This window comes from Stenella coeruleoalba, assembly GCF_951394435.1.
Source record: "Stenella coeruleoalba genome assembly, chromosome: 14".
Taxonomy (NCBI): domain Eukaryota; kingdom Metazoa; phylum Chordata; class Mammalia; order Artiodactyla; family Delphinidae; genus Stenella; species Stenella coeruleoalba.
This window is the reverse complement of record NC_137160.1, coordinates 87,766,403-87,789,000: the sequence shown is the minus strand read 5'-3', so window position 1 is coordinate 87,789,000 and position 22,598 is coordinate 87,766,403. Positions and strand designations below refer to the sequence as shown.

The 22,598-nt window shown below is 56.7% G+C and overlaps 1 protein-coding gene across 1 annotated transcript in view; it reads left to right on the top strand.

The window, feature by feature from the left end:
* Positions 1-22,598, top strand: part of RIMBP2 (RIMS binding protein 2) — a 241,715-nt gene that overhangs the window by 174,963 nt on the left and 44,154 nt on the right. Inside the window, exons 5-8 of the mRNA XM_079942129.1 lie at positions 910-960; positions 11,759-11,954; positions 16,455-16,600; positions 18,107-18,183. Coding sequence (XP_079798255.1) covers positions 910-960; positions 11,759-11,954; positions 16,455-16,600; positions 18,107-18,183 — 470 coding nt within the window. The remainder of the gene's footprint in view (positions 1-909; positions 961-11,758; positions 11,955-16,454; positions 16,601-18,106; positions 18,184-22,598) is intronic.

Sequence of the window (22,598 nt, the reverse complement as noted above, 5' to 3'; positions counted from 1 at the left end):
TTCCAAAGGCGAGAGGCCTCCCTTCCTCCCAGCATTCCCAGGCAGAGTCTCTTTGTTGTAACTGGATCATGCACTCACCCACTAACCCATCACTGTGAGTCTCGAACCCTGCTCATGTACTCAGTGCATCCCCAGCAAAGTCAGGACCTCTTCCCAGGACATAGTTCCAGGCAGGTAAACACGACAGATATTTACTGTCATCACAGTATTAGAACTTCAGGGTCCGTGAGGACAGGAAATAATGATGTTGCATCTCAGGTTTGTGTGAACTTACCGTGTGGCCTGGGCAGCAGCCGTCCTGAGAAATTTCTTTGGTGAAACTTGTACAATTTCTTATTCTGTGGAGCTGATGGCTTTGTGTCAGATAATTTGAAGAAGGCAGCCCCCCTGCTACAGCTGAGAGCCTGGGCGCTCAGGACCACCCGGGCAGCTCCTTCTCAGGACCTGGTGGGATTTCAGCAGACCTTCGTTTATCTAGGGGTCAAGTTCGCATGATTGTGTTTTATTTCTCAAGCAGTTAAGGACATTTGAGAAAATTATGGTGCTCCCTGAGGCTTTGGGAAGAATGATCCTGCCGTCTGGGTTCAGCCTCCGACCGTGTGTGTGGCCCCTTCTCAAGAATAGAACCCGGCTCCTCCCCTCCTGCACCAGCTGCATCCCACCTGCCTCCCTGTTCTCTGCCACATCAGGGGCGCTTTCCAGTTTTTACAAAGAGCATCAAACCCGAATCCATTGCTCTTGCCCAAAGGGAGAGACAAATGAGAACTGCTTTAGACCCTTAGAATTTAGGGGTTTATTAGAGGAATAAAAAGCAATGACCCACACTCCCGGATAATTTAGACATTAATCTTTAATTCTCTTTTTCTCCCTTTAAACGTTCACTCTTCTGTTTTTTTATCATCAAAAAAGGCTCAGGTTGAAGCTAAGAAAGAACACGAAGGCGCAGTGCAGCTGCTAGAGGTAAGCGAACCGGCCATGACGGCTTTCTTCCTGGGGGTGGGCGAGGTCAGGGGATATTGCGTTAATGCCTCATGGAAGCAATAGCTAACCTTTACTGAGTGCCCGCTGGGTACCGGTTACTCAAGCAGCCTATATGATAGGCGCCATTATGGTTCCCATTTTACACGTGAGGAAGTGAGGCACAGAGAAGTTAAGCAATTTTCCTGTGGCCACACAGCCAGCATCAGAACTGTGGGTCTCAGAGGTGGTCTGCTCTCCTCTGCTGGCTCCTCCTGGATGGAAAGCAAGGAGGGTGAGCCCGCTCACTTGGGGGGCATGATTTCCTCGAGGAGAAAGGTCGGGGGATGGGCCATTCCTATGGGTGACAGATGAATGGGGGAGTTGTAAGTGACAGCACTAAGCCCAAGGAAGCACTTGGCGTCTGAGGGGGGCTTTGGCAGGAATCACAGCAGTGAACACGGTCAAGGTGCTACCACGGGCACCGTCCCCGTGAGCACAGCGGGAGCGACCCTCCCCAGCTGCCCAGAGGCCTTTCTCACTGGCCCTGGTGGTGGGGGCTTGGCCGGAAGTGGGGGGCACGTCTGGACCACTCTTCTGTCCCTGGCTGATGGCCTGCTGCCTGCATCCTTGGGAGCAGGGGGAACTCCTGGGATCACCCCGGGGCCTTTGCCGTCTGCGTTCCTCATGCATATGATAAATGGACGTAAGGAGTGTCCCTGCCGAAGACAGAGGTCACCCAGTTCCTGACTCCTCACTACAGACACGGCAGCGGGCTGTGTCTGCACAGCTGGGGTGGCCCCACGAGGCCTCCTCCCCTAGTTCCGTCCCATCAGGAAAGGCCAAAAGGGCCTTTCCGCCGGGCTGCCACCGCCGCACATGGGAAGCACCTGTCCTCTTAAAGATGACCTTGTCTCTCGTCCCCAGGGGACCAGCGGCCACTTAAAACAGAATATATTCATCTCTTGCGTTGCCTTTTAAAATCTATTCCTCCCCCAGGAAAAGGTTTCATCATTGCGGTCATAGGTATTAAAATTGATTTTTTGAAAGCGTCCATTAGCTAATGAATATCTGGAGAGCTGAGAGTAATAAATTGCAGAGTGGGAAATATATAACCCAGGAGACTGGGAACAGGCCTCCAAAGGGCCGTACATCTCCCTGAAAAATCACTTCATTCCCCCGCCAGCATCACTCACCGCACTTTGATTTACATAGTCTCCTGGCTGGAAGTGCAGTTTCTCTTTTCCCATCACCCCAAGCCCATCGATCTGATCGTCCGTGTTGTTTTTATCCGCCTTCTGAGCTGCCGCTCTGTGACAGCCCCGCAGAGGTCATGTCCCCCGGCGCTGGCGGCCGTGCGTGCCCCGGCACGTGGGGATGGGCGTAACGTGCTTCGGTTGGAAAAACGGAAAAGGCAGTGCAGATGCACTGAGAATCTGTGTCTTCTTTTATTCACAACATCTTCCTGTCGTTGTGTCTCGCTTTGCTTTTCACCCAGAACACGCTGGAGAGCATGCAGGTATTTTAGGGAGTGAAGTCTGCCCCTCCCCCTCCCCGTGTGTTTGGTGTTGCTTCCCCGTTCGTGGACCAGCCGCGCACCCCTGGGCCCGCTCCATCCGCCCCTTCTTCCGAAAATGGGCAGCTTTCTGATGCGGTCGGTCCTGGGTGCCTGGGGCTCCCTGGGGCCAGGGCAGCCGAGGAGCTGCCCCTGGGGGCTCCACCCCAGGGAGATGCTTTATTCTGGGCATTGAGGCCCAGGGCTCTGTCCTCTGAAGTGATGAGCGGGGCCAGCAAAGCCGGCTTCCATTCTCAGGCTGGAAGAACGTTCTGTGAATTCAGATGACCTCGGGGAGGAGAATTGTCGGGATGATTCTACCCTTGGGTCAGCCACGTGCTTTCGAGCCCGGCCAAGAGCCCAGAATTTGGTGGGTCCGTCATCGGAATTCAAGCCTTGCACCTGAGCGGTCCCATTCCCATTCTGTGTCGAGTGAGGGCAGCGACCCTCCCAGCAGCTGGGGACCCTTGCTTGTTCTCACAGGCGTCCGCCTGGGGAAGAAGAGAAATGAGCTGTCCCTCCAAACAGGGTTTTGAGCCTTTTCCAAAACTCTGAGTTTGGCCGTGAATTTGTAGAACCAACGACTTTTCTCACTCTTGGGTGGTTTCCAAAGCGGCGTTCTGGGACCCGCAGTATCGGCATCACTGGGGAGCTTGTCAGACCCACTGAGTCAGAAACCCGGAGTGGGGGACCGAAATCTGAGTTTTAACCAGCCCTCCGGGTACTTCGAGAAGCGTTGTTTGGAGAGTGCCAGGCTGGTTACAGGAAGGAGGACTATATCTGGAGGGGTAAGCCCCCTGGGACTCTTGGCCAATCCTGGTTCAGCACCTTAGGAACCAGAATTGTTGACCAAGAATAACCCCAGTGCGACCCCGCCCGCCGATCCTCCGAGCATCCCTAGGGGGCAGTGTAGTCTTCGTTAGGAAGTTCTCTCGTTCTCTGTGTCTCCTACTTGGCAGGCTGGTGACTTCCTTTAGTCAGATATTCTACCGAGCAGAACAACCCACCTCCTTGCGCAGCTAGAGAGAATGCAGTGACGGAGAAGGGCTGCCCCGGAAGACGTGTTAGGTGAACCCCTCAAAACACCTACACGCGCACATCCGGTTCTGTGGACGTTTCTCAGTGCTGTTTGCTGATGAACGATTGGCCAGGATGTTTGGAGATGGGGGGGTGGGGTGTCTTTATTCCTGGTCGGGACACCCAAGGACCGATCCGGGCTGGCTTGGGGGCTGAGCAAAGACAGGGGTCAGGAGTCAACTGAAAATAGAACAGAGCTTTTCAGAATCCGGAATCAGAATCCAGGTTTGCTGTTTGCAGACCTAACAGCCCAAGAGCAGGTACTAGCTACATAGCTTCCTTGGCACTTTATGAGGGAGTGAGTTTAAGACAAAGAAGCAAAAGAAAATAGTTATAACAACAGCAACGGTGCCAACAGCAATGTTTATTGAACCCTTCTCTGAGCCGGGCACTGTTCTAAGGGTGCATCTGCAGGTTACCTAGGAGATAACGGACGTATTGTCCCTCTCAGTCTCCATGACAACCAGGGGAACCGAGGCAGGAGAAATGACTTCCGCAAAGCCTCGGAGCTAGTCAGGAGCAGAATCAGGAGCGAAAGCCCCAGGAGTTTGGCGTCAGAATCCAAACCCTCCACCACTGCACGGCAGCATCTTCTGATCTCGGAATCCTGACCTCCCTGCGAGGTGGGGTCAGGTCTCCTGCCAGCAAACCTGTACCAAAAGGTGGATCAGCTCCCGCAGCAGCCAGGCTTGGAAACGCTGGCCGAGCAGCCCAGCTGCCCTTCCCCAGCAGCAGCAGAGACAGGAACGCACGCCACGCGGCCACAAGTGACAAGAGTGATGGAATTTCATCCTTTTAATACCACCCAGGGAGGTTGGTATCAACCTCCTCATTTCGCTGATCAAAAACCAAGGCACAGAGACGCTGAGCCACCTGCCGAGGACACACAGCTTCTAAGAGCAGAGCCTAGGCCCTGAGGGTCCACGGGTAACACCATCGCAAGTCACTGAGAAAAGAGTGTGCAGAGAAGAGATGGCCCGTGACTGTGGGGCCCGTGAACCCTAAATCCTGTTGGGTAGGAGGCAGCGAGTTCTGGGGTCCGTTGCCAGGGGACTTTCGCCCATGGTGAGCTGCTTCCCGCCAGCGTGTCAGTGCTGAGTGCTTCGCATGTGCGTCTCGCATGCTTTGTGGCTGATTCTCCAGGGCTCCTTCCTAGGTATTTATGGCCTCACTCCCAGCACTTGTTGCCGTCCTCCTGGACCAAGGCATCCACCTGCGGGCGATGCCAGGACGAGCCTGAACAGGCTCCATTCATCCCTGAGTCTCATTCGAAAGGAGACAGGGCTCATCTGGAGGCAAGGGTCCAGCATCTGAGTTGCACGGTGACTCTCCTGGTCCCCAGGCTCCTTTTGCTTTCATGGGTCCCTTCTTCCATAAAAACACAAAAATTATATTTTACATCTGCTTAGGTGCAAAGACGAATATAATCCAGGTTGGATTCATTATTGTTATATGCAGTTTTCCTCTGAGTTTAAAGGAAATTAAAATGAAACCATTTCTGTGGGTCCCTAAACAAGGCCTCAGGTACCCTCTGCTGCCTGGCTTGTGTTAAGATGCTCAGTGACCGTCTGGCAAGGGAGCGTGCTTGTGAGTAAATGAATATGTTTGGTCCCATCAAACAGATGAACTTGGTCTCTGGTGCATGTGTTCGGGTAGGCCAGGCTGTGCTGCAGTAACAAACACCGAAGTCTCACACTCAACGCACGAAGGTTCATTTCTTGCCAGTGCAGATACAGGAACACTCCACGAAGCTCCACTCCACATGGTGACTCAGGGATCCAGGCTCCCTGCATCTTGAGGCTGTGTCATCCGGAGCGTACGGCTTCCTGGTCACCACGGCAGGGAGACCTCTTCCATGTCTCAGCTACAGAAGGCACGGGTGTCACCTCTGCTTACAGGCCGCTGGCCAGAGCTAGTGACCCAGCCCCGCCTCGCTGCAGGGCAGGCTGGGGAGTGCAGTCTCCCTGGGTGGGGGCCTGGTGGCATGGCTCTGCCACGTCTGAATTCTCGAATCTTCACAGAGCAATGCAGTTTTGATACTAAAGTGGACAGACAGAATATTAGCTAAGTCGAGAATCTGAGACGTGCACAGATAAAGAAGTTGATACTTAATGCTCTGCCTTTAAATCTCTTAAGAATTCTCTGTCCTCCGGGAATTGTGGGGATGGGGTCTCTGCCTCCCTAGGGTAGACTTGGCTACCCTGCGCCCATGAGTCTTAGCTGGAGGACGAGGTTGTTAGGGACAAAGGAACTGGGGCAGGTGTCTGGGGGTTCAGCCACCCAGGACTACCTCTGCTCCAGCTTTATCTCCCTAACGCTCCCCTTCCCAACCGCCGTTGGGAGGACGAAAGCTGCGGTCAACGGGAAGCCCCAGGGTTTGACGTCTCATCCGTGAAGGGCGTCTATCTGCGCACAGGGCGCCTCTGCGACTAATGCTCGTCTACACAGAAACAGAAGACTCAGACGACCCAGACCCACCAGCAGCAGAACTCACTGTGCTTTGGTTGGACAATTCGATAAAGGCATTAATCGTGTGAACCGAAGCAAACGTTTACGACACTTGTGTTTTAATAGTGCTGACTCCACGCACATTAAAGGATGCGAAACATTAAGTAAAAAGTCACCTTCGCCCAAGTCTCCCCTTGGTTATTACTTTGTTACATTTTAGTATCAGGATGGCATTGTCCTGTAAAGATTCAGAGCAATTATTTGTCAAGATCCTGGAATTCAGAGCCGGTTCAGATGAACTGATGGGGTTTTTCTGTGTACATTACAGTTGCAGGCAAGAGCTGGGCGCGGGTGTGGGTATTCACCTGGCAGTGGAGGCTAATTCTTAACTGGGAATCACCGTGAAAGAGTATGGAGAGACTCTCCGTGTCTCCCGCTGATGATAAAAAGTGGGGAGATTCCAATCTACCTGCATGGGCTGAAATGCACCATCACCTTTGCTGAAAGCAGAAGTTCGGCCGTCTGAGAGGCGAGGGTGATTGGCTCACTAGTTAGCCATCCCTCTGGCGCTGTCCTTTGCCCGCAGAGGACAAAAGATCTTAGTTTCTGCTCATGGGGCCCCTACCATGCCCGCCAGAGTCTGGACTTACAATTTTCCAGAGTTCTGGAAGGAAGCTTCTCTCCCATTTTATAGATGAAGAAACTGAGGCCCAGTGAGCTTATGTGACTTTCCTCCACGCCCTCTGAGTGAGTGAGAGAGTGGGGGCGGGGGTTTGGGATCTAGACACAGCCCAGAGCCTGGAGTCAGAGAGGATTGGGTGTGTCCTGCCACTTACTGGGTGTGTGACCTTGGTCTTTAGTCCATCTGGCCTGGTCTTCCTCAGCCATGCAACGGGCTCACACCAACTTACCCCAGGGAGTCTCTCTGGCCATCAGCGCTCGTGCGTAGAGAGCCCCTGGCAGGCCCTGGCACACAGTAGGTACTCACTAAGCAATAAATAGCACCACAAATCTTGTTTACCCCTAAAGACACCGCACAGAACAACTTACTCCAAATCCCTCCTGCACTGCCTAGGACGCCCCTGGCTTGGCTGTGCTAGCGTGAGTGTTCACAGCATCCCTGGACCCTCAAAATTGTCCTGGCTTGGACACTAATTACAGGGCACAGTACTCATCTGCTCCCCTTTATGAAGCCTGGAAGTCAGATGAAACATACAGGGCTTCCCTGGTGGCGCAGTGGTTGAGAGTCCACCTGCCGATGCAGGGGACACGGGTTCGTGCCCCGGTCCGGGAGGATCCCACGTGCCGCGGAGCAGCTGGGCCCGTGAGCCATGGCCGCTGAGCCTGCGCGTCCGGAGCCTGTGCTCCGCAACGGGAGAGGCCACAGCAGTGAGAGGCCCGCGCACCACAAAACAAAAACAAAAGCAGATGAAATATACAGAGCGGAGGACCTTGGGAATGCTGGCAGGTGCATCTTTGAACGTGTTTTCTTCGTCTTTATAAATGCCCGCAGCCACATCTGCAAGTCTCTGCTGTTGATTCCAGTCGGGGTTTACTTGCCGGGTGACGGTGCCGTCTGTCCCCGCTGCGGTCAGAATGCAGCCGCCCTCCGCTCTCGATGCTCAGGTGGCGGGTCAGGGTGAGGAGAAGCGGGGCCGGGACAAACCGGGATGGCGACACTCAAGCAGACTGGTTAATTCAAGCGGGCGTGGTTCTGCCCCACCGGTGTCGCCACCCAGCCAGGAGCTGATGGTGCCCTGAATCCTGAAATCAATCCTGGCACCCCAGTAAGCCGGCCGGACCCAGCAGTGGGCTTGCTGTTTGCTTTCTGCATCACTTGGAAGCAGTTCCTTCTGGTAGCAGCTTGGGGACCATCGGAGGCACTTAGCCCCAGCGGCCGGGCTCAGCATCAGAGACCCAGCCGCCGCCAGCTGCAGCCAGGCCCGGAGAGGGTGTCCGTGGAGGCTCTGGAAGGGACACCTGCTTCCTTCCTGGAAGGGGGCAACAGCAGGGAAGCTTGGTGAACTTTCCAGAGGGAGCGCTCACCTGTGGGATGTTCTTCCGGTTTAACGGGTCCCTACGCCTCATCTCCTAGTTGTTCAGACCGTTTCCCCCCTGAAATTAGTGAGAAGAGGCATCTGGAAGCTGCCTGACTTTGGGGAATCGTCCTCCTGCTGTCTTGAAGCCGTGTCCTCGGAAACCCAGAGGAGAAACAAAGCAAGGAATTGATAAGAGAGGGGCAGAGAATTAGGTGTGATCACGCAGGACTCGTAGAATCTTTGGGGTAGAAATGCCGGGTGGGAGAGGCTTGGCCCTGCCCCTTCGCTCCCGGGTCACAATGGAAGCAAGCCTCAAGCCCAGTTGTCGCACGTGTGCAGACGTGTGTCACGAAACGCTTGTTGACGAGAAGGCACATCCCTCTTCCCTGCCCCTTAGGAGCCTCCTCCACCAGCCCCCTGGTCCCCAAGATCCTGGGGGTTTGCCTCGCTCCTCCTCTCGTGGGCATCTCCCACCACCTCCGGGGATGTTCAATTTAAAGACGGTTTGACGCCAGCTCCGATCCACCTGCTTCCAGGACCCTCCCCTCATCACTCACGTCAGAGCCGGCCCCCTTTCTACAGGCACGTCCTGTGCCAGCTGCCGGGGAGAACCGCCTGCCACAGTCCCCATCAGTGAAGGGGACCCTGAACAAAGAAACGTTCCCTGGAAGGAGGCGCTCCAAGAGCTGGGGTCCTGGCGGGCCGGCAGTGGCGCCCAGGAGGTGGGGTTCACCGTAGCACCTAAAACGTGCAGCGGTTCAGCACCCCTGCGTGAGCCCCGGCCTTTCTCTCTGCTTTGGTCTGAGTCCCACAGGGCCTGCTGGGAGCACACAGCCTGCCCTCCTCCCTCGCTGTGCCGCCCGCGCCGGGCCCCAGTAAATCAAGAGCTCCCGCCAGGGGCCTGTTTCCAGGCGCCTCGGATGCCCGACCTCCACGTGGGCTCCTGAGACCTCGGCCGCTCTAACGCTCAAGGCTCCTGATCTGATGTTCCCACAACGCCAGCTTTTCATGTACCGCCTTGGAGATTTTCTCCATGATTATTTCGTATTTTCTTTAAATCCATTCACTTTCTAGAACTCTCTATTTTGAAATAATTTTGAGACTCCCGAGAAGTTACGAAAGCACAGATGGTCGCTGTGTACCTTCACCCACCTCCCCAAGGACAGCGTCGTAGGTGACCAGAGTACATTGTTGAAACCAGGAAGCTGACGCAGGCACAGTTATCAGTAACCAAACCACAGAGACTCACTCTTTGCCCTTCCTTTGGCGCTTAGTTCTGTGGAATCTGATGGTACATATAGATTCATGAACCGCAACCGGGAATACAGATGGCTCCACCCCCAAAGACACGCCCTCATCTTAATTCCTAGTACTCGGACCTTCCCCCCAACCCCAGACCCTGACAACCATTGATCAGCTCTCCACTGCTTTAGTCTCGTCATTTCACGAATGTTACATCAATGAAAAATCTGTCTGCTTTTTGGGTTGGTTCACTTTTCACACACCGCGTGACATGAAGGACCTGATTACCAGTTGTCTTTTTCTTGTGCACATTACAATGAGGATGTGGCCATCTAAGTGGCATTTGTGTTCTTCCACGTTCACCTGACACCCTCCCACACACGCCACCAGGGCACCCGGCGGCACACCTGGATGAACGGGTGAGCTCAGGGCTCTTCTGATGCCCTTCCTGCCTGAGGCTGGGTTGTTGGCGACTGTTCCCTGCCTGAGGACCTGTCGCTCAGCCCTGGAGCAAACATTTCGTCTTCAGGGCTGAGCAGGGAGAGCCAGAACCCTCGGCCTTGAGGCATCTGATGCCGCCATCCTGGGGTCACCGCTGCTCCTGGGCGGGTGCCGCGTCTCCCCGATGGGGGGTGCCCGGGCGGGAGGCGGATCTCGCCACGTCCCCACCTGTGCCCACGGGCGCCCAGCGTCACTTCTGTGCCTTCCTCGGTGGTGACAGCAATCGTAGCCAAGCTCATTCAGCCTTTTAAGAGAAGAATCCTGCTGATTTTGTTAAATGCATCGAAGAAATTAATTATTGGTTTGGGATTTGTTAGATCTATTTTTAGAATTCCATGATCTCAGACATAAACAGCACTTCATTCTGGCCTAAGGAGCTGAAAAGCTTAACACCAGTGGAGGAGGGACAGGGAAGAGGGGGGGACGGGAAGAGGAAGAGAGCATCGGTCTACCACTGTCCTGCATCCCTGCGTGCACACCGCCATGAGACCAAACATCTCTCAAGCCCCGACTTGGTACCAAGCTCTAGTCCGAGTGCTGGGGACACAGCGGTAGAGAAGCGGACAAAAATTCCTGCCCTCGTGGAGTTGACATTTTAGTGGAGGAAGCCAGACGGTGCCCACGGTTAATAATACAGCAGATGGGATTTTCCACTTATCACAGACTGAGGAAGGGAGACAAGGCAGGACCTCCATGCAGATGAAAGAAGCTGCTGCCTCTAGGAACGTGATGCCTGCAAGTCAGGGGGTCCCCTCTTCTCTGCCTCAGCAAACAGTTACGGAGCACCTGCCACGTGCCAGTGCTATGCAGCGCGTCGTGGGTGTCTCAGGGAACCAGAAAGCACAAGCTTGGCGCATAAATGATCTAGTCACGGAGGCAGACGAGAAGTAATCAGGGAGCTACTGGAATGTGCCAGGAAGGGAGCTTGCAGGGGAGGGGGCAGAGCGGACCCTCCCTGTGCCCCTCCTCCGGTGGCCCAGGGCAGGGAGTTCTGACAGCAGGAGAAAGGGCGCCAGGGGAGGAGGTGTAGGGAGTGTGCACCATGGTTCCCCAGGGAGAGGAGAGTGGCTGGGTCACGCCTGCCCAGCTGAGAACCCAGAGCAGGCAGAGATGAGGGTTAATGGGGGGAGCTGCCCAGGGCACCCTTCCCTGCCGCGTGTGCCCAGGGGACGCTCCCAGCTCCCTGGGGGTTAATGGGGGGAGCTGCCCAGGGCACCCTTCCCTGCCGCGTGTGCCCAGGGGACGCTCCCAGCTCCCTGGTGCTCCCGAGATGTCTCCGATGTCTGCAAATGGCAGCGATGTTGCTAAGCCAGTCCAGCAAACAGCACTTCCCTTTAATGCCAAAGCGGGGTGCTTTGGGGTTCTGCAGCTTACAAGAAAACTGCATCCAGGGGTTAGCAACTGAGCTGTCCGCAAAGCTGGGCTGTGTCACCGCCTCACGCTCCAAATTTCAAGCAGCTACAGTGAGGCGTGCCAACCGCAAAGTGCCTGGGCTGTACACAGAGCCCGGAACAACCCGCAGTTGGCTGCTGGGATCTGAGTGTTTGCAAGGTTTCTCGGCTCCTGTGCTTTCCCACGTTCGCCCTGAGAGGAAACCTGGCCGACGGCCAGGGTGCACAGGAAGCTTAGTTTGTTCAGACACCGTTCTCGCGTGGAGGAAAGAGGCAGCCCTCCTGCACACACACACACACACACACACACACACACACACACTGTCATTAACACATGCACACACGGCACTCAGTCCTGTGCACACCCATGCAACACACATGCACACAGTACACACGCACACGCACTGTCATCCCCCCATGCACACGTGGCATGCATTCTTGTGCACACGCGTGCACACACACGCACAGACGCACACCTGTGCGCAGACACGCGGGGCCCCAGCAGGCCAGGCCGCCTGCTGACCGCGGGTCCGGGTCTCCGCGCGCAGCGCAGGGCACGGGAGCTAGAGGAGAAATGCCGCGCGCAGAGTGAGCAGTTCAGCCTGCTGTCCCGGGACCTGGGTCGGCTCCGGGAGCACGCGGGCGAGATCGACCTGCAGGGAGGCAGCTCCCTGGACGTCCCCTCGTCCCCCGGCAAGCCCTTCCGGAGCTTCATGAACGGACTGGCTCCCTCCATTGGCAAAGGTAAGCGCCTGGACCGACCGACCTCCCTCTCTCCCTCCCTCCCTCCCTCGCACGGCAGCCGGGATGGAGAAGGGGCGCTGGCAAGGGTCGGGGGTGGAGGTGTGTGACAGAGCATCTCACCACACCTGGGGCGGTGACCAGCCTAGCAGGCCTTGGGGCGGTACAGGCCAGCCGGCGTCTCCCACGTCCACCCCACGCGCCAGACCTCGTCCTCAGCCCTTGACGGTGCCGACCAGCGTGGCTCCGCACACCTTCTGAGCCCCATTCTACAGACAACACGGGTGGAGGGGCTTAGTGGGTCGCCCAGCCGGGCGGTGAGCCGGGGCTCGGCCCCAGGGGTCTGGCTCTGGGGTCTACGCTGGGATCTGCCAGGTGGGCTTCTCAGCTTCCCTCGTTTCCCCTCTTTTCATCCAGTGGCCTCTCCTTGACATTGTGATGTACTTGGAACTTCCCTTCTGACAAAGGCCGCGGTACTAACAGCGATGCATTTCAATGCCCTCCCATCACATTTGTGTGTAGGATGCAGAGGTGGGGGGCAGGGAGGTTTGAATTTGCGTGGTTGAGGGGAATGTTGATCCCAGAGGCATTGAATTTAACGTCATGGAAGGTTCCCAGTGTAGGCAACAGAATACCCTGCTCAGTCAGGGAACTTTCTCTCCACTGAAGGTGGAACGGGTCGCAGGCCCAGTTTTATCCTCCTGTAAAACAGTCGATGTTTTCAAGTTTACTGGAGACGAGTGTCAGATATTCACTCTGGAATTCCATAAAAGAGAGAGAATTCCCACATCTCTCCTGGGTCTTGTCAGAACGTAGGGTAAGTTCTCTGGACGCTTTTCATTTTGAAAACAAGGTGATGCTGCCTGTGTCTTGGTAAATCATGTTTCCTGGCTTCCTGCTCCCTTCCCGCGCTGCTCATGCGGTAGGAGAATGCTAAGCGGCCACGAAACACAAGACAGGAGGAGAGGGGGGTCGGGACACCCCCACCCAACAGACAAGTTCTGAGCACAGGGTACCCCCCCAGGCCGCGATGCTGAGCAGATGGCCAGGCCCTGGGTGGAGCCCCTCTGGGTGGGGGGAGCACAGACAAGAAACAAGGGGACAGATGAGTGACTGGGCAGCTTCCCACTCAGACAGACGCGGGAGGTCAGGTGACAAGAGAGCAAGTGACCCAGGGCCACTTAGACGGGGTGGTCAGAGAAGGTTGCCTCCCAGAAAGAAGACCGTTTCTCCAGCTCCCACGGGGTGAGAAGCTTTGGGGCTGCCGGTTCACGTGATCTCGGCCATGCACGTTTTTCAGGGTCCCCGGGTCGCGAGCAGTCGGTAAGTCCCGGGACTCAGCATAACGTCGTGTCCTCCTGGCTCAGAACTGTTCCGGCGGCACAGGACAGACACACGGTGGGCCCGCAGAGACGGGCGTCCGGGGGGATCCACGTGCAGACAGTCGGTACCTTTTTCCTCTGGGAGGACCACCCAGAGCGCCCCACGAGCACCACCCCGTGCGGTGGTGAGGCCCAGGGACGCCCAGTAGAGATGCAGCCTCCAGGGTGCACTGGGGGCTGGTCACGTGGGCACCTCTGCCCGGCACACACCGGAACCCCAGGCCCCCCAGAGCGAGGCAGGCGCCTGGCACACACCAGGCGGCGCAAACAGGCTGGTTACAGGGAAGCACCCCGTCACTTAAGGAGCCTTTCCTATTGGTGCAGGAACACTTCAGAAGCTGTGTTCCCGGATACAGCCCAGCCCAGCTTGCAAGCGGGCCCTTCTAAAAGTGGCAGCCAGGGGCCCCCTACGCGGATTCCTTGCAGCACAGCGTGAGAATGTGTTAGTCCAGGGCGAGCTCGTGGGTCAGTGGGGGTGGGGAGGAGAGCAGTGAGTGACCTGGTTCAGTCGGTGTTGCGATGATCTGGAAAAAAGGATCTAATTCACGACGGAGGAAGATGGATGCTGAGAACAAAACCAACAAAACCCAAACAGGACGCTGTCTCCGATCCCGGCAGAAGAATAGGTTTGCACCGAGGCTTCCGTTCAGCCCCGTGGAAGAGCCATCGTGATAACAGACCAGCTCATTTGATAAGCGCTACCTCGCCCCCGGGGGCCCCCTGCTGGCAAAGCCAGACAGGCTTGGCCGCCTCCTTGCCGCATCCTTGCTGTGCTAGCATCGCTTGGCCGTGGGAGGAGTGCCTGGTAGGCCTGAAGCCCCCCTCAAAGCCATTCCTTGACGGCAGATGGCAGGGGCCTCTTTAAGGGTGAGAGTGACAGGGAACTCGCCGCTGGGCTGGCCTCCCCTCCTTACGCAGGAGGGGAGGGTGGGGCGGGCAGAGGAGCAAGCAGGGCCAGTGCAGGGCCAGAGCAGGACCCGGCAGGTGTGCCGTGCATCCCCTGGGGGCCTCCTGCCGGAGGCTGGGTCCGCCCAAGGTTGAGGAAGACAAGGACCGCTTGACCGTGAGTCCCTAAGGGACTCGCCTTCTGTGCAGTAGTCACATCTGCAACCAGCAAGGCAGAAATCACACAGGGACAGAATCATCCCCAGAAATCTCCTAGGAAGGGGGCATGTCATCTCCCAGGGCTGCCCCTACACAGCCAGTTTCCTTCCAGTATTGGAGCTGGGTTTTGGTGAAACACTGGATAAAGTCATTGATTTGACCTTAGTGGCCATATTTTCCAGAAAAGGCATATCTTGAAACACGCGGAGCATGAAGGGGTGTGCCGCTGAGGGCACTGCATGATTTTGTCTCTAATCTCACATCCACTCAGAGAGCAGAAGGGCAGGTAAAATGCCCCATGCAACAGAATATTTTTGTCTAGACAACTGGATTTGTTTAAGTTAAAATGTGAATATGAGATGACTCTACTATACTCATTTCACCTTTGCTGGTGGTGTCACCCCCTGCTATTCCCGGCAGCAGTGTATCAGTCAAGATGGGCTAGGTTCAGCTGCAGTAACAAACATCCCCAAATCCCAGGGGCTTGAAAGAGAACAAGTCTTGTTCTCGATCACACTGCACATCCATCTCAGGTTGGCTCAGGGAGTGGGTTCCACACTCTCTTCACTGGGGAATGCTGAGCCTTTCCCATCTGGAATGTTCCATCGCAAGGGAAAGGAAGCATAACAAATGAGACACTGGCTCAAAAAGGCTTCTGCCCCAAAGCAGGACACGTCTCTTCCACTCACAGTTCGTTGGCCTGGGCGAGTCCTGTGTCGGGGTGAAACACCTCCCCTGCAGCACTGAAGCACCCTGCAGCCAGGCCACGCCCTCCGCCGGCTTTCAGAGGGAGTCAGTTAATTCAGTAGATATTGACTTTGCACCTGCTCTATGCCAAGCACTGGCTGCTGTGGTCATGAGGGGTCCTGGGCAGTGACCAGAGCCAGGCCGCTGCGCTCTGAGATGTGGCCTCCTAGCGGGGACCCCGGGTCCACTGCAGCATCAATTCTTTGTTGCAGTGATGGTCCCCCAAGGTTCTCAGTTCTCTTAATCAGCTAGGGGAGGGGGGGTTCTCTGGGGGTGACTTCTACACAGCCTTTGTGGGAGCACTTCTCACCCTGTATGTTTTTCCTGATTTGGGCTCAGCGTGTCGTCTTCCTCAGTGGAGCTGTCCCTGTGATGGGAGAGCCACAGCCAGCCAGAGACTAGACAGAGCCAGAAAGGAGCATCCGCAGGCCACCAGGCAGTGAGAACGTGGGGAAGGGAAATGGTTGCTTCTGGAATTCACATCCGGTCCTAAGGAAACACGCCTGACTTAACCCGACAGTCCGGGCCAGCACTGGTCAAGGTGCTCAGTTCTCCCCGCCCTGCCACATGTCACTGGGCTGGGGCTCAGCAGCCCCATGAGGACAGGGTGGGCAGATCTGCTCTGGTCCTAGTGAGTCTCAAGAATAATTTTTAGCCATAAACCTGACCATTTGGCCACTTTGTGTATAAATCAGGTCTCTTTCAGTCATAAGTGACAGCAAAGCCGGCCTAAACTGGTGCGAGCAAAAAGGAATTTGTTTATCCCATAGAGTAGGTGAAGAGCCTGGGTTTAGCCTCAGGTACAGCTGGATTCAGGGGCTCCAGCCATGCCACTGGGGTCCAGTTCCTCCCTCTCCGTCTCAGCTCCTCCTTCTATGAGCAGTCTCCATTCTCAGATGGACTTTCCTCCTCCTGGTGGCAATGTGGCTGCAGTATCACTGAGTCTCATCTCCTCTCCATTTTAAGCCAGAGAAAAAGAGAGCCTCTTTGCCCATGACTCCCACGAAGTTCTCTCTGATTGGACCTTCCCATCTCATGTGCAACACCACCACCTCCACCAAACAATTGGTGTAGCCAGGCGTGGACTCTGCCGGATGGACAGCCCAGAGCCGGGGGTGTAGATTAAGAGTGGGAGATGGGTGGGTCCCAAAATAAAAGTCCAGGACTGATGCCAAAGACAGGGAAAGACCCACAGGGAAGGCAAGTGACCAGTGCACTTTGATTATTTCCTTCGTGTCTTCTCTCAAATTGCTCCGATGTTGGTGTACAGGTCAGGAGAGCTCCGCTGGAAGCCGCACTGTGATCGGTGAATCTATCCGGCCCCTCCCGCTCCCAGGTGACAAGCCAGAACCTCTGTCCATCAAGCCCCCCTTTCTGTCGAGACCTGGTGGCCCAAGATGCAGATTTGAAGCCGACGTGAGTCCTGTGCTGGCTGAGGCAGCTGCCCAGCGCGTGATGCGCGCTGTGGGTGTTGGCGGCCCTCCCCTCTCTCCCCAGCCCCCCTTTTTCTTGCCTTCACCCCCGTTCATTGAGCACCTACTATGTGCCAGGACGTGTGGCCCCAGTTTTACAGATGGGGGTGGGGGGAGTCCCTGCTCTCATGGGCTGAATGACCATAAGTAAGTCAACACCTAAAAGTCGGGTAACAGCGAATGTCATGAACCCAACAAGCCGGTGACCCGGAGGGACGGGGTGAAGGACAGGGCGGCCCTTCTTGGCCACTCGTGGTCTGTTTATCTGTGAGAAGGAGCCCAGGGGAAGCCCGCTGGGGCTGGAGAGGAGCTGGGAGCTGGGGAGGGGGCTTGAGGCCTCAGGGAAGCTCTCGACTTTTGGTCCAAGTTCAGGGGGAACCACTGAAGGCCCTGAGACGGGGAGTGCCGTCCTGTGACCCCCAGGAGAGCCCTCTCCCCGGTGCGGGAGTGTCAGGAGGGACCCGGCCTTCTTCTCCCGGGGTGGGCGGGGTTCATGGTCACTCCCACCCTCCCCTGGTGCCCTTTCCTCCCTTCCCCGACCCCAAGACAGTTGTAGCCGGTGTAAGGAAACCCCTATAGGCAGCATCCCGGTGCCCGGCAGACTCGGGCAGCAGAGAGGAGCGGGGCGGGGCGGGGGGGTATCGGGAGGAAGCAGCCCCCGTGTCCCTTTTCCTGATCAGGATTCCCGGGGGCACCGGGCACCATCCACGCATGCTCCCCTCCCTGCACGGAGCCCTTGAGGGCTGAGGGCACAAAGCATTACCTAGATGTGTCCTCCGAGGAGCCTGGCAGGGTCTGGGGCAGTGACATCTCAGGCCTTAAATTATGTTGGGGGATGGTCCTTACCTTGAGTCCAATCTGGGTGTGGGAAGATGAGGTCTTTTTAAAAGTAGCTTTTAATTAATTCATCAATTTTGATTGAAGTATAGTTGACTTACAGTACTGTGTCAGTGTCAGCATAGTGATTCGGTATTTTTGCAGATTACACTCCATTGTAAGTTATGACAAGGCAGTGGCTGTAGTTCCCTGTTGCGGATCTGTTTTATATAGAGTAGCTTGTATCTGCTGATCCCATACTCCTAACGCCTCCCCCATTCTGGTCACCACAAAATTGTCGTCTATGTCAGTGAGTCTGTTTCTGTGGTGCACATACCTTCATTTGTATTATTTTTTAGACTCCACATAGAAGTGATATCATACAGTATTGGGGGAGACAAGTTCTTTATAACTGTCCTCTGTGAGACCAAGAAGCCCGAAGGGAAGGACCCCGCCCCCATCTCTGGGTCACACCCAAGACCAAGAACCCGGGTGTGGCCGCATCTCACGGGGGTCCCACCATCTGAGGCTGAAAAGCCCAGGGGGACCGTGGAAGGGATCTCCTGCGTGCTTCCGGCATGAAATGTGACGCCTACAGCTTCAGTGACCTGCACGTCCATTGTGTCTCCAATAGATGGATAATGAATGGAATTCCAGTACCGCCAAGCAGAGATACTCGGGGAAGGTCCACTTGTGTGTCGCCCGCTATAGGTAAGAGCGACGGTCCTCTCCACATCCTCTGAGATCCGGAAGCACGGGCAGCCTCTGGGCAGTGGGGTGATGGGGGTGGGAACGCTCCGTGAGCTGAGGGGACCCTTCCCAGGTGCCGAGAGAAAGCGGCCAGTTCATCCGGGCTTTGGAGGGTGGCAAGGGTTTGTCTGTTCTGATAGCAAGCGTTTGGATAGCGTGTTAGTTTCCCAGGGCTGCCATTCAAAACTGTCACCAACTGGGTGGCTTAAGAGCAGCAGAAACCCGTGCTCTCCCGGCTCTGGAAGGCCGAAGTGGGGAATCAGGGTGTGGGGACGACCGCTTCTGACTGTCAGCGTCCCTGACGTCCCGCAGCTGTAGACTCGCCGCTCCAATCTCTGCTTCCGTCTTCACGTGCCCTTCTTCTCTGTGGGTCTCTGTGTGTTCCCTCTTCTTTTTATAAGGACCCCTGTCCCTGGATTAGGGCCCGCCCTACTCCAGTATGACCTCATCTTAACGTGATCCCACCTGCAAAGACCCTATTTCCAAATAAGCTCACCTCCATGGGGGCCAGGACCTGAACGTCTCTTTGGGGGGACACAGTTCACCCCACGACAGGCGGCAAGCTGAAACTCAAAGAGGGGCCCCCTTGCCCAGAGCCCCCTGCTCGGTGCCTTTCCGGCCTCGTCCCTGTCCGCCCGGTGCCTGGGCCACGTCACGTAGCTGTTACAGCTGCAGAGCTGAGCTCCCGTTGGAGGACCTGGGTGTCTGTGTCCACCACCGTGAGCCGGGCTGCTCACGCACGGCCCGCAGATTCTTTGTGTTACCACTGAAAACCCTGAGGTGGATGAAGGTAGCCGCCTCCCTGCAACTTCCCTGCCTGGTTATAATGCGACAGGCGTTATAATGCCCAGAGTTTGCCGGGTGTGCAGACACGGATGAATCCAATAGTCACCAAAAGCAGACATAAAACAGTCAGACCTCCTGTATTTTATGCTCAGTGAGGACCTGGGCTCTTGTGTTTCCAGATGCTCCAGTGACCCTTTGCCTCCTGGGTTGGCCGGGCAGGAAGGGCAGTGTTCTGGGGGCAGATGCCACTGCCCTCTTAGTGGGCGATGGGCAACCAGAGTCCCCCGTGAGGGGACTGGACTGTGCACGGAGCTGTTGAGGAATCAGACCTCAGGAGCCGTCACCGAGGGTGGATGCCTCCCTCACTAGCTCCTTAGAATCTGTCCGCGTGGAGGAGGTGGGGTGAGCTTCCTTTGAGCCCGCCTGCGCACCTTCAGTGCCGTGTGCCATCTCCAGTGAGAACCGTTTCTAGTAACTATGCTGCCTGTCCGTGGATTATTTTCCGCTGATCCACTAATTTCACCAATGCAAACCCACTTCTGACGTCCAGATAATGGAAGCCCGTGGAGTAGCCGCCCTGGGCTGGGGCGTCATGGATGAGGATGCCAGCCGGCCCCTGAGGAGGGCCCCCCCCATGCCCCCGCCTGCATAGGGTCCATGGGGACATCGCCACATCACTGGAGAGAGCGTTGAGGACGCCAGTCCTGGGGCCCAGGAAGGAGGCCTCAGCCCCCCCCATGTCTCTTGGGAGGGCGGTTCCGCCTCTGTGTGTGTGGAGCTGGGCTGGCACAGCTGTTCAGGCAGAGCCCTCCGGGCCGGCCAGTTGGGGCCGCGGCCGGGACGCCGATCTGCCTTCCAGGTTTGTCTCCCTCGCCAGCTGGGCCCTTCCCAGCGATGAGCCTGGTCCCTCGAGGCTGCGGTGGCCCCTTGCTCCCTGGGCACGCCCTCCCTCCGCTCTCCTGGGGAGACGAGACCTTATTCTGGGGAAGGTGCCCAAGAGCGGAGGCACCCAGAGGCTGGATCCACAGCCAGCGTGAAAGCAGGCAGAGGGAAAGCCTGGGCGGTCAGCCGGTGTATGGCCGACAGCGCGGTCCCCAGCCAGGGCGCTCGGTGAGCCCCACCTCCATCCTCTGCTGGCGCTCTGGGTGTTTTCCACCTGACGCCCAGCCACATCAAACCACATGGTGAGCAGCGCAGACAATAGTCCCAGACAGAGTCGCGCGGATCTGAGTTCCCCAAACACCCTGCGGATCCCTGGAGGAGTGGCTCGAAGGTAAGGGGAGTTTGGGGGTGTTCCCCCCCAGAGCTAAACACTGTCCTTACTCAGCACCCTGCTTCGAAGTTTCCCCAAACTCGAAACAGGAGAAGCCCTGCTCCCCGTGGCCCCGTCCCCTCCTCCCACCTCTGCTCGTGCAGCCGCCCGTGGAGCGGCCTTGCTTCCCCATCTCTTGCCCCCTCTTCAGCCCGGAGTCCCCTCCCCCAGCAGCAGGACGAGCCCCGCTGAGGCTCCAGGGGGCCCCTTTCCAGAAGTTCTGCAGGCACCCGATGCAGGCCTCCCGCACCCTTCCTTTTAAACAGCTTTATTGAGGGGTCGGTCACATACCTTACAGTCCCCCCATTTTTCTAAATTGGAGTACAGTTGATTTGCGATGCTGTGTTAGTTTCTGCTGCCCAGCGAAGTGCATCTGTTGTACATATACATGTACCCACTCTTTTTTAGAATCTTCTCCCATTAGACCATTACAGAGTACTGAGCAGAGTTCCCCGTGCTCTGCAGTAGCTCCTTGATAGTTCTCTGTTTTACGTAGTGTGTCTGTGTCCATCCCAATCTCCCAGTTCGTCCCACCCCCCGACCCCCCTTGGTCAACGTCAGTTTGTTCTCTACGTCTGTGACTCTCTTTCTGCTTTGCCAATAAGTTCATCTGGACCGTTTTTCTAGATTCCGCCTATAAGCGATATGACACCGTATTTGTTTTCCTCTTTCTGGCTTACTTCACCCTGTATGACGGTCTCTAGATGCAACGCACAGTACGTGCCATCCTTGCCACTGTCAAGTTGAGAACATTCCTGTCCGCTCACCAAGATCCCCGTCCCTTTCAGGTGTCAGCCCATCCCCTCCATCCCCACCGCAAATAACCACTAACCTTTCAGTCGCTGTGGGTTCCCCGTTCTGGACATTTCCTTCCCATCTTAGCATTGTGTCATCAAGGCTCACCCGCTGCAGCTCTGTCCCCTTCTATACCCGGATCACAGCGGACTTTGGGGAGACCGCATTTTTTTTTTTTTTTTTTTGTGGCACACGGACCTCTCTCACCGTTGTGGCCTCTTCCGTTGCGGAGCACAGGCTCCGGACAGGCAGGCTCAGCGGCCATGACTCACGGGCCCAGCTGCTCCGCGGCATGTGGGATCCTCCCGGACCGGGGCACGAACCCGCGTCCCCTGCATCGGCAGGCAGACTCTCAACCACTGTGCCACCAGGGAAGCCCGGGGAGACCGCATTTTATCCGTCCATCCCTGATGGATGTGGACTCCGTCGTCGGTGCACAGTTCCCCTTGGTGCCCACGGTCCCCTCCCCATGCTGGCCTCTTCCACCCTCTTTCCCACCAGCTGAGACTTCTCTTCCTGAGAGTGATGTGCGGCCTCCTGAAGCCTGGGCCCCGTCCCCTGTCTTCCTGCTCCATCCTCCCCCCTTGGGCGACCTCTTCTGCACGTGGACCACTCCAGGCTCCACCTGCAGCCACAGCCTCTCTGAGCCTAGGCAGCGTAAGGCGCCTGGAACTGGCCCCTGGGCCTCCCGTCTCCCCGCATCCAGCCCCGCTCCCGCCAGCCCCTGCCCAGTAATTGCACACACATCTGCACCTCATGAGGCCAGAAAGCTTCGAGTCCGCCGGGACCCTGCACCCCTGCCCTCATACCCAGGCAGCCCCCCCTTCCATCTCCTCTAAGGACACTCCCTGCCCAGCTAGACCCCATCCACACGGCATCAGAGGGACCCCTCTGCAAAACGCAAATGCGATCACGTCACTCCGTAGGTGACGCCTCCTTCCCGATGGCTGTTAGCTCTGGAGGTTAAATCCACACTGATGTGGCCCCTCCGACCCACGACCCCCAGCGCTCCCACCCTCACCCGTCCTTCTCCAGCAGCTGAGGGGACCCCGCTCCCATCCTCCTGGCCTTTGCACGTGCCATTCCCTCTGCCAGAAACCACGTTTGGCTTCACTCCAGCCGCTGGGCTTTCACATCGTACATCCGTCTGCTTGGCTTTCCATCCCGATGCAGATGCCCCAGCAGTCACTGACTCAGTAAAACCCTCAGGGCGCTGGATGGCATCCCTGGACCTCTGGACCCCGAGGGACAGGGCGACGCAGTGTGGTTAAACCCACGCAGGGTGAGGGACAGGAGACCTTCGTTCTGCTCCCACCCACACCTCTTAATGAGCGTGTGGCTTTGGACAAGTCACTGCACTTCAGCTGGCCGTGAGAATTGGGAATGAAAATAATATCATCTCTGCTCTCCTCACTGAGCGTCGGTGGGGATCAGATAAAACACACAGAGGAAAGTGCTGGTACCTCACGGGGCTGCTGGCCCC